Source organism: Phragmites australis, chromosome 3 (assembly GCF_958298935.1).
Source record: "Phragmites australis chromosome 3, lpPhrAust1.1, whole genome shotgun sequence".
Classification (NCBI taxonomy): domain Eukaryota; kingdom Viridiplantae; phylum Streptophyta; class Magnoliopsida; order Poales; family Poaceae; genus Phragmites; species Phragmites australis.
Window position 1 is genome coordinate 45,919,818 of NC_084923.1, and position 11,985 is coordinate 45,931,802.

Sequence of the window (11,985 nt, forward strand, 5' to 3'; positions counted from 1 at the left end):
TAGCACAAGGGGGCTGAGGGCAACCGCGTCGAGCCCGTCGCAATGTGCTGTCCACACCACACCTCACTATGCCAACTGCGACAGCACATGACTCGACTGGCAAGCATGATGACATGCATGCACGCACGCAGACACCCGCGCATCGATACGCACAGACGCGTGCACACCGGCACGCGCACATGTGCACATGAGACTACGTCGAGTAGCCCCAGACATCAGGCGAGCGTGGCCAAGTGGTTGTGTGCAAGCTGACCAGTGAACCTTCCACCTGCAAAACATGGGGCGCATACGAAGATGCACACAACACAGCACACCCGGCACGAAGACCCGCCCCCGCGTCACTGCATTGCGCCACTGGGGCGCCCAGTGCTCGGATCTGGCCATCGAGTGCACAGAACCGGCCACCATGTTGTTGAGCTACCACACCGCGCCGCCGGGGCGCAAGGATATGGCCGTGGGGGTGCAAAACTGGTTGCCGCACCATCGGGCCACTATGCCACGCTGATCCAGCCGCCACACCACAGTGTGCGTGGATCCGACCGTTGCAACGTTGAGCCACCATGCCACTCTGCTAGAGATGTGGAACCAATCGTCGTGCCGCCCAGACACCGCATCGCACCGTGGGGCACGTAGATCCGGCCTTCATGTCGCGCCGCCATGCGCACCACATCGTGGATCTGACCACCGAGCTTGCCACGGGTGCCAGGCACTACAATATGGAGCCACAGTCACGAGAGGGAGGAGAAGAGAGGGAGAAAGGAAGAGAGGAGGGGAAGGAAGCCGAACGAACACCACGAAAAAGCCCTGTCACCGCCGTCCTTGTAGTCACGCGAACTTTTGGTGGCCTGCTTAGGTGGCGGTGAGGTGGGAGGGAGGTGGGAGGAGGACGATCCCAATAAGGCGAGCTCGAGGATCCCTAGTTTCAGACATCTAAATTGTATCTTATGTGGCAATTTATTGAGGATAGTGAAAGTACAACTTGCAGCCTTGTTATAGTAATATACTTGGCGATGGTAATACGAGAAAGGTATCATGCAAATACCCGTAGAATTTAAAAGACAATGGTGAGCTCCTGACCATGTCTTGTAAGGAAAGTTTGAAATTGAAGCCGAATAGTACGAGTATTGAAAAAACCAGCAACCCTGGCTCCGGAAGAATTTATGTCGCTGTACTACCAAACTGATGAAGTGCAACCCATTTACTTAAAAATAATCCTCTAGTAGATTTCATGTCCCAAGTCGCCTATACAATCCGAATTCAGGTACTTCCCGTCGTCCTAAATATAAGTCCATCAAACTCTTCTCACAATACACTAAACATAAGTTTAACAACAACTCTAATGTACTACCATTTAGCTCTACTTTCCTATTTTACCAATATATATAAATACACATAATAAATGGATAAAGCAAGCCAACCACCGTAATAAAGACAGTGATGGAACGGACAAAGATTATTTGCACCACCTGCCTTAATCTGAGTTCACAAGTTCAAATAGATTTATACTTAGAATAAGAGGAAGTAGCAATTGTTGACACATTATTTCTCTCTATTAGTAAATTTGTTTCCTCTTGTGATAAGACATACATACTTCATAATTCACAAATTAAACAACACATTGACACATTATTTAGAATATCAAATGCATATTATTCAGAACTTAACACATGCATTTACATATCATAAATATTAAAAACATCACATATATATTCATCACATATTATTAAAAACACATAAACGTAGCTTAATATCTGATACCCTGATTATAAAACCATGCTATTATGTCTCTTTGTGTATACTGGGGAAGTCTGATAAGGTGTTGATCAAAACACCGATCTGATACCCTAGTTATAAACAATACTACTATGTCTCTTTGTGTATACCGGGGAAGCATGATAAGGAGTTGATCAAAACACCGATACCTCCGGATTAGCCAAAATGCCAACCTCTATCTACTTAGAATGCATGACAAGTAGGCGATGATTCAAACAGTACGCATCTCTCTCTCTCTCTCATCCTGTAGAGTGTTGACGGACACCTCTTCTTCTTGGTCCACAGCACTTGACCTCTGTAGGTCATTCAAAATGAAACGATTTTAATCCTTCCAGCTTTACATGCATGCATACATATATATCACGGCGATATATATATACACACACACACTCCAATCGATCGAGCAGGCCCCCACGCCACTTCTTCTCCCGCATTACAATACTCTCTAGGGCTCGCATTCACGGCTCTACAATGTCAAAGCGCTGCACTGCTATACTGTTGCGGTAGCAGCATTTGGTGTCCCTGCTGTATACATACATGCATATGCACCACGCCGTTCGAATTAATATACATGCCACGAAAGTTTCCTTCTTCTGCATATGTTGCATAAAGTCTGCCCTGTCCCCGCCTGCACTGTGTGCTCTGGCTTCCTACCGAGAGGTGAACTCATGGACAATTCATCAGATTTATTTTTTTAGAGATTTCTAGTTCGAGAAACATGATCTTGTTGGGAATTTAAGGCATACATACAAACATACGTGCAAGAAGATTCTTGAACAATCTTGATCGATCTTGATAGTAGTGTTTCGTGAGAGGACGGGTACAAAGTTCCAAACCGTACGTTGCGTGTTGTTATGTATGCAAGTAAAGGTAGATATATATCAAAAGATCCTCCTACCATCTCAGTGTCGTGATACATAAGTAGGGAGGGGTGTGCTACACTGAATTGACTTTGGTATTTATACCTGCACGCTACACTCTACCATTGCATTTTTGCGATGAGGCATCGACGTCAAGGAATAGTTCATATCTACACTATGTTTTCTTCATTCCTCATGCTCTCCATCCATCAGTCTCTCTTCTCTCTCTTTCTTGAGCTATTATTTCCGCTGCAAAAGAGTGAAGGCGAGGCGCGTGGTGCCGTAATGAACAGCAGACCAGCAGTAGTATGAATTTCATACGAGAGACAGAGATTTAAACCAGACGGTCAGCTGGGCGTTGTAGCCACTACAGGCCTACTGCTGTTCTGAAGTGACAAGTTGTGCAGTGCAGCGGATTCTCTCTCCTCGACCGAGAGAGATCATCCGATGACGCTACAAGAAAAGCAGCTGTGCGCGCATACAGATATACACACATAGCGCCGGTGTTTTGCCAGACGTATTTTTCTGTATAGCGCCTGCATTTACTGTATATTTTCAAGGCCAGGGAAATTTCTAGTACGGGTACATATGCAAAGAAAGAAGTAATTCGGAAGCTTTGGTGATGATTTTTTTATTAAATTTTGCAAAACACATTGATCGTCAAACTATCATAAAATTATATTTTTTTTCTCGTATTTCACAAAATAACACTTACTTCGTATAACTTTATAAAAAATATTTCTTTTAGTTTAACTATCATAAAACTACACTTTTTCGTTTCTATTTTACAAAATCACACATACTTTATATCATTTTATCACAAAATTATACTTCTTTTAGTTTAACTATCACAAAACTATATTTTTCCCCTCCTATTTTATAAAATTACACTTACTTTGAATCACTTTATTATAAAACTACATTTCTGTTATAGTAAACATATCTAATAAGATGTACTCAAACATCATATTTGCAGACTTTAGTTCTCACCGTTTACTGACATGACTGACTGTCAGTCACAATTACTTACTAAGTTAGCAAATTCTACATGGTCTTTGGGCTACTTCTCTTACATGTTATCGATTTGGCGCGAGTTTTGTGAAATAGGAGGGATTAAAATTGTAGTTTTAGGATAGTTTTGTGAAATTTTTGCTAATAAGCACGCCGGAAAATTTATGCTTGCCAAGTTAAATTTTTGCGAAATTTTTTGTTTGCCAAGTTAGCAGATTCTATCTGGCATTGGTTTCCATCTCTTGAAAATTTCATCATTTTTTTTCATTTTTGTGTTGATGATATGCAAAGCACGCCGGAAAAATGGAATATGTGGTTACTTAAACTCTTTTCTAAGTCGTGAATTTGATACGCAGACTCCAGAAAAGCAAAAATAAAATAAAAATTATTGGCATAGAAACACGCAATAATAGAAAAAAAACACGACATTGAGCTCTCCTGAATTTTGTGCACGACATGTCTGATGCTGTTGTTCAAGTCCGTAAGTTTATGTCTGAACAAGGAATGAACACCCGGGAGTGGTCAAGTGGATATTGAGGTCGAAGTTAATCCATTTATTCGCTTAAGTGGACTCAAACTATGCCAGTGACATGATAAAACAAGAGGTCTGTACCAAGTTATGTTTTTACTTAGGTGATATTGAAAATCGTCACGTTGGTGTAGCTAGTCAGAATACATAGCTGTGGGTCGTGGCTAAAGCATCAAAAGGAAGCAATACAAATCATAATTCTGACATGGCAACAGTATAGGGATTTCAATTTTGTTTTACAATTACTTTTTATTGGTGAATAGATCAAAATACGTGAAATTTCATCATCTGCTTTGTTGACTTCAGATGTCAATAAAAAAAAAATCCTAAAATTAGATATTTTGTTCTTCTCTAAAATTACTAAAATTTCGATAAAATTTAATCCGTGAACAACACCAATAACCACCAGCAAGCTTAAGCATAACTAGGTTGTCGAGAGTTACCTGGTATTGAGCGACTAACTAATGTCAGGTATAAATGATAATGTCAGCTGTTTATAAAGATGCCGCTTTGTATTTTTGACCCATTGGTACCTGAGTTGTCAGGACACGGGCATATCTGAACCACGCAAGAAGACTTGGTGCGGCCTAGTAATTCTCGCACTATCTCACGTTGTGCGGAACCTCCGGTATCAATAACACAGATCCCCAAACATCAAGAGAGAATGTTACTACAAAATATTGCTCCTCCCTGTTAAAAAAAAGAATGACCCCTTCTTCTTTCTTGCGTGTAGATGTGTGGGTCAATTGCAAGAGCAAAGTCATTCCTTTTGCAAGCTTTAAAGGTACCCCCCTCCCCCTCCACAACACACACATTCTCCTCACCTCATCTCATCTCATCGATCACTCTTCTTCCTCTACTCCCGCGCACGCACACATGCGGCCAGAGCTTAGCTCAGCTTAGCTTATTTCCCCACCTCGCACGGAGGCACACACACAAGCCAAAGCCCGCTCCCCCTTCAAACGCGCGCAGCTTGCCATGGAGAGTGGTGGCATCATTGCGGCATGTACTCCCCAATGATTGATCTCTCACCGTCTCTTCTCCCAACCACCACCTCGTCCTCCTCCCTTCCTGCCCGCCTCACTACAAAATGACCAGCAACGGCAGTCGGAACATCAGCAGCTGCAGCACCGGCGGAAGTGACGCGGCGGCCAGTGGCAGCTGGCTGGGCTTCTCGCTGTCGCCGCACATGGCGCCCATGGACTCCACGGCGGACGGCTCCAACGGCGTGCATCAGCAGCACCACGGAGGCCTCTTCTACCCTCCCGTCACCTCCTCGCCCGCGCCCTTCTGCTACGCCCCTGGCGGCCAAGATAGTGTCGCCACGGCGGGCGCCAATGGCGGAGGGTTCTACACCGGGATCTCCTCCATGCCGCTCAGGTCCGAGGGCTCCATCTGCGTCATGGAGGCTCTCCGGAGAGAACAAGAACAACACCATGGTAAGCTGGTTCATGGCGCCATTAATATCATTGTTTCTGAGTAGATGTAGGTAGTGAGTTTTTCGAAGTACTAGTTCGATCGTACTTGCTACAGTTACGTTCTTGATTGCTTGTTTTGTTGCTAGCTACCCGTGTTTGGGTTTGTTTCTTGTGGTTGGTTTTGATCTGAGCTTTAACTCATGTCGTGATCAGGGGTGGTGGTGTCGTCGGCATCGCCGAAGCTGGAGGACTTCTTGGGCGCGGGACCATCGATGGTGCTGAGCTTGGAGAACTCCAGCTTCTACTACGGCGGCCACGGAAACCACCACGGGCACGCCCAGGACCACGGCGCCTTCCTGCAGCCGCTGCAGTGCTCCGTGATCCCCGGCGCGGTCTCGCACGACGTGTACGGCGGCCACGCGCCGCTGGTGGACGAGCAGTCCGCCGCCGCGGCAATGGCCGCGAGCTGGTTGTCCGCCGGCGGCGGAGGCGGCTACGACAACAGCGCCGGCGCGATAATGCCGCACCCGCTCGCGCTGTCCATGAGCTCCGGCTCCGGGTCCGGCTCCGGGTCCCATTCCAGCTGCGTTACCATGCAAGTCGGCGTCCACCCCCACGCCGACGCCGTCACCGAGTACATAGCCATGGACGGGAGCAAGAAGCGCGGCGGCGTCGGCGGGCAGAAGCAGCCCACCGTCCACCGCAAGTCCATCGACACCTTCGGCCAGCGCACGTCGCAGTACCGCGGCGTCACCAGGTACCCCCACACCCTAATCATCCGTACATCCTCGCCGTCGCTGTCGCACCAGCCGGCGTCACGCCCGAGTCGCTCACTAGACGCGTGGTTTTCACGGTGTAAAAGCAGGCATAGGTGGACGGGGAGGTATGAGGCGCACCTCTGGGACAACAGCTGCAGAAAGGAAGGCCAGACCAGGAAAGGCCGGCAAGGTACGTGCGTGCCGCCATGGCAGCCTACACCAACATTCCTCTCAGCCCCCTACTTACTCTCTGCTAGAGCCTAATGAACTGCTATTCCATGTCTCTGAACCTTCACCCCTGGGATCGGTTAACTCTGGGACGACTACTGCCTCTGCCTCTGCAGTTTATCTCGGTAAGTACGTGCACTTGATATTTAATCACTGGAGGCTAGGATCAGTAATCGTGTGTAACCACAATACCACATGGTTCAGGTGTTATCGAGATCATGAATGGTGTCTCAGTTTTTGTCTCCTTGTGTTTTGGTTTGACTAGGTGGGTATGACATGGAGGAGAAAGCCGCGAGGGCTTATGACTTGGCGGCGCTCAAGTACTGGGGGCCGTCCACGCACATCAACTTCCCGGTGATTAACTCTTTCTTCTGGCCAGTCACACGCATGCTTAAGAGTGTTTGTTTTAGCTTAGATTGTGAGAATCAGTCTATTCCGTAGAATCTGTGGAACCTTCTTCTCATAATATTATAGATTATAGGATTTCTTTGTGCAACTTGATCCGTATATTAGGAGAATCAGTTTTTATATTGTTACCGTTTGTTTTTTTAGCTTTTAGGGCTAAAATCCATTATCAAAATTACAAAAACAAGGCCTAACTGTTCGGTTGAGAACCTTTGATAACAATGTAGTGATGTTTTTTCTATTTGCATCGTTTGCACGGATGCAGATTGAGGACTACCAGGAGGAGCTGGAGGAGATGAAGAACATGACCAGGCAGGAGTACGTGGCTCACCTCAGAAGGTACCAAACTCGCCTGAATACTGATCCTTGGAACGTTTGCTTGGTTGATCCGAGTGCCATAAAGTGGATGTGTGTATGTATGCTCACATGGATCTCCATTTGCTGCAGGAAAAGCAGCGGTTTCTCGCGTGGTGCTTCGATCTATCGAGGAGTGACCAGGTTTGTGCACTGCCATCTTCGTTGGACCAATTCCTGATACACGAGCATGTAAAAATTTACTGAAAGAATGCTAGTATCTGCCGCAGGCATCACCAGCACGGGCGGTGGCAAGCCCGCATCGGCCGCGTCTCCGGCAACAAGGATCTCTACCTGGGAACATTCAGTATGTGTTCTGTTCTTCCCCGCCCCCGTGTTCTTCGCATTTTTTTTCATGCTTTCAAGTCGTTGTAGGTGCTTGTTTATCCATCTAGTCTGCATGCTACTATCATGCATCATGAGTTCATGACCACCAATGTGACCTCTACCGCGCTAGCCGTTGTTGTCGCAGCGGAATAAGGTCGCAGAGGTTGTCAAGGTTTGAGGACGCAGGGTGTCCAGTCACAATGATCAAAAACTGAGCGAGCTCAATGATGCCCCTGCTCTGCCCTGCCCTGGCCCTCCCCAAAGAATGTTTGCCCTGCCGTTTCTTGCATGCTTTTGCTTGCGCCCCGAGCGCTTTTGCGCATGCATTGCCGGCCCCAGTTCGCGTATGCGTTTTGGTCTCCTTTTCGTAAGGCTGGCTTCGTCACAGTCGGATTGGGTTGCGTTTGCATGCTCGATCGCCTTTCTTTCGCGCTTTGCTTGTATGCAGTTTGACCGCTCTGAAAGCCTGAAAGCGCATTTCGACTGTTCAGATTGCTGTCATGTGTGTGTTTACGCAGCTGCTGAGATTAGCGATTTCTGTACAGGCACTCAGGAGGAGGCGGCCGAGGCGTACGACGTCGCGGCGATCAAGTTCCGCGGCCTGAACGCCGTCACCAACTTCGACATCACGAGGTACGACGTCGACAAGATCATGGAGAGCAACACGCTCCTCCCAGGCGGGCAAGTCCGGCGCAAGAAGGACGGCGAGGGCGGCGCCGCAGCGATCTCGGAGAGCGACGCCGTCGCCAACGCGGCGGCCGCCCTGGTGCAGGCCGGCAACGCCACTGACTGGAAGATCCAGGCGGCTGCAGCGCTGCCCGGTGCTGCGAGGACGGCCGGGCCGTGCGGGGACGAGCACGGCCACCATCAGGATCTCCTGGCGAGCGAGGTCTTCTCGGTGCTGCACGACATCGTGTCCGTGGACGCTGACAACGCGCGTGGCAATGCCAGCGCGCACATGTCGAACGCGTCTTCCCTGGCCACGAGCGTGAGCAACTCCCGGGAGCAGAGCCCGGATCGGGGCGGCGGCCTCGCCATGCTCTTCGCCAAGCCCGCGACGTCCAAGCTGACCTGCCCGCTGCCGCTGGGCTCCTGGGTGTCGCCGTCGCCGGTGTCAGCAAGGCCCGGCGTGTCCATCGCGCACATACCAATGTTCGCCGCGTGGACCGACGCATGAACAGCTAGTCTCTTAGCACAGCAGCACAACCATGGCGCTAGATGGGGTTGATAGGCAAAGACTGTTGTTCACGTTGTTAAATTAGGGCATGCCAGTAACTGGGTAAGGGATTAGCAGCAGCTGAAGTTGAATTATCTGGTGAGGAATAGCTAGCCATGCATGCTTGGCGTTTTCTGATTCCTCCTCCTAAATCAGCGTTGCGAGAGGAGGTTTCTTTTTGTAATACCGAGGCAAGCAACAGCAGCATGGATCTCCTCCTATAGCCACACTAACCTGTAGTAGAATGGTTAGTGTTGATCTCCTAACTTCAAGAAGGAAAATATGCCAAGTTTAGTTTGCCAATTTGACTGATCGACTTCCTTGCCCATTGCTCCTGTGTATGGCTGCAATTCTTCTGTCTGTGTGATCAAATTCATTCGATAGCGCTGAGCTTAGCTTCGTGCTAGAGACAGTACGATAGCACTAGTCCTCCGTCCCCGGCTGCGCAGGCTTTGATCTCTTGGATGCGGTAATCGTGCTACTACTTAGCTATACCACACTGTTGGAAGACGACCGATCGCACTGTTCCCTTGCGCGCCCGTCGTCGTCCATGTCCTCTTGCAACACCTGGAGCGAGGAGGACAACCGGCCCGATGGTCCACCACTGCATCCACACCTCTTTTCCTCTGTCTCTGTCTCGCCTCTCGCTGACGTACCTAGCCGAGAAATCAGCAAGGCGGCCAGCTCGCGCCGCCCAAATGCCGGGATCCGCTCCGCCGCCTCGTACGCGCGCGCGCCTGCCTTCCCGGTCCGTCGTCTCGGCGCGCGCTAGACCGCTCCCCACCGGTATCCGGGAATTCAATGTTATCATGAAAATCATTTAAAATTTGATAAAAATTCGCTCAAAATTTACTCGATCAAATTTAAAATTTAGAGAAAAAATTGACATTCGGTAACCAGTCGTATTACACCGGTTACCGAGCGCACTCGACGATTTATCGATCAATTTTTCTGTATTTTCCACATTACCGGTAATCGTTCGAATTCATCGATAATCGTCAATTATAACAATTGATCGAGCAGTTTTCTTAAATTTTAATGAAGTTAAAAAACTTACCTTCTAAAATCAATAACATAATCTACATGATAAAAGCTTCAAATCAAGTGAAACATTTTTTATTAGCTTCTTTGTAACATAATCTACATGATAAAAGTATTTAAACTCATAAAAATAGAATATTTTCCCGTGAGAAAATATATATGCTAAACTAAGTTAAATGCACAGTTTACTCTTTGCTAATCCTAAAATTATGAAATCAATTTTGTTAGTCTTCATACATGATCCTATGTCTTTTAAAAATATATGAACTCATGAAATAGTTATTGTAACATGTAGGATTGTGTAAATATGTTACAACTAGATTAATTCATAACTAATCCATCACACCTCCAAAATTTGTGAAACCACTTTTATTAGTTTACTTATACTATTATTTATGAAGAAAAAATGATAGTAGACATGAAAAGTTAATTACAATGCTGTTTCTTAACTTATTAACTTTATTCCTGTAAACTTTGTAAAAATTATAGAGAAATTAATAAAACTCTAAATTAAGTTAAACTAATTTTAAATATCCTCTTAAGATACGCCCTATATAGCAAAAATTATGTATTTATATGTTAAGCTTTTTCTTAACATAAGTTAATAAAGGAGCTACACGCTTCAACATTTTCCCTTTTTTTTTAACTTCCTCCATATACAATATGATGCAAACGATATTATTTTTAAATTTTTTCACAGAAGGTCTTAGAATTCCGTCTAGTTTTTTAAGTTTTTTTTTGAATTTTTGAATTTAAATTTAAAAATCGTTCAGTTTACAAATACAGTGCAATCCGGTAAATTCGGTAATCGCAATTACTGAGCGGTAACTGATAATCGATTGAACCCGAGCCTAACCCTGCCAAATATGCAGCGAGACCACACCAACACGCGATCTGGCAGCTCCGAAAATTCAACTAGCCCCTTGGATATAGGGACTATTATCACCGTTTATTTCCGTCCAGACTTGTACCGAAGAATAGATGTAAAAATCATATAGTAGATAATAGAACCAACATATATAAATATCAGATATAAAAAATAAACGGAGCAGATAACGTTATATCCACACCCGGTACCGAGTTGCCTTTCCCCTCACAGGTCTCGCGCTTGGCCGGGTTCCGGTTGCCGAACCGCCCAGCGTTTCCGTGGCTGTCCGCGGTCGGAGTTCGGTGCCCAGCGCGACGGGCCTGCGGGATCTCCGCGTTTTTCTGGCCGATAAGTTGGGCCATCGGCAGCTGGATTTCTGATGGGCTAGGCCTGGTAGGCAGCTTCGGCGCTAATGCTAGCTAGTGCGTTTTGGGTCTTCCATATTTAGGCCGAAACAGGCTAATCACGAGGGCCGGTTCCGGCCTCGGGGCGTGATCCTCATTCTGTCGTGGCCCGTGGGTGTTTATTGGCGAGCTTTTTATTTTTTATATTTTAAACCAGAAAATGTAATTATATGTACTTATTTTGAAAAATTATAAATATAGAATTCTGTCGTTCGTTGAAAAATTGCAAATGTATGAGGATCCTGAGATTTATCTTTTTTATTTATCATTACATAAGTAATTTTTTTAGAGAGATAGATAATAGTATCCTCTACATCACATAATTTTTTCAAAAATATTCATTGCTATTTTGACAGTATTTTGAATTTTAAAAATATTGGAACATAACACTTTTTATCTGTATTTTTTTCAAATTACATGTATATATTTGTAATTTTTATTAAAAATAAAAATCATTTATTGGCGGTGGTATTAGGTTGACTCCGCTACGCGCAAATACGTCGTGTCATAGCTGGACCGGGCTGCCAGCATTTTTATGGCTCGGATCGTATGGTTCTGTGCTTGTACATAACATACTGAACCTGTGAGTGTGCCACGCTGGGTAACTTGTACTACATTTCTACTGCACGTCTATTATGCTAGCAAGTTATTGTGATCGCTCACGCGTTCAGGGTTGCCGTGTTTTTTCTTTTTACTGTCCTGACTTCTGCATGACAGGCTGCGTGTCGTTGGTCGTGTAAATACAGTCGCCGTGATATTTCACATTTCTACGTCAAAAAAAAAAAATCAGAAA

At 46.0% G+C, this 11,985-nt stretch overlaps 1 protein-coding gene across 1 annotated transcript; it reads left to right on the forward strand.

The window, feature by feature from the left end:
- Positions 1 to 4,905: 4,905 nt before the first annotated feature.
- Positions 4,906 to 9,186, forward strand: LOC133913412 (AP2-like ethylene-responsive transcription factor CRL5). Its single transcript, XM_062356559.1, has 9 exons — positions 4,906 to 5,612; positions 5,805 to 6,348; positions 6,457 to 6,539; positions 6,694 to 6,702; positions 6,843 to 6,931; positions 7,248 to 7,321; positions 7,430 to 7,480; positions 7,567 to 7,643; positions 8,209 to 9,186. Exons 1-9 carry the CDS (start codon positions 5,264 to 5,266, stop codon positions 8,838 to 8,840), a joined length of 1,908 nt encoding a protein of 635 aa, XP_062212543.1. The 5' UTR covers positions 4,906 to 5,263; the 3' UTR covers positions 8,841 to 9,186.
- The last annotated feature ends 2,799 nt before the right edge of the window (positions 9,187 to 11,985 follow it).

Excerpts from the sequence above, each read along its gene's own strand:
- LOC133913412 (XM_062356559.1), top strand. The coding sequence starts at position 5,264 with ATGACCAGCAACGGCAGTCGGAACATCAGCAGCTGCAGCACCGGCGGA. Across the intron at positions 6,349-6,456 it reads CAGTACCGCGGCGTCACCAG|GCATAGGTGGACGGGGAGGT; the intron begins GTACCCCCACAC and ends GTGTAAAAGCAG. Across the intron at positions 7,481-7,566 it reads ATCTATCGAGGAGTGACCAG|GCATCACCAGCACGGGCGGT; the intron begins GTTTGTGCACTG and ends TATCTGCCGCAG.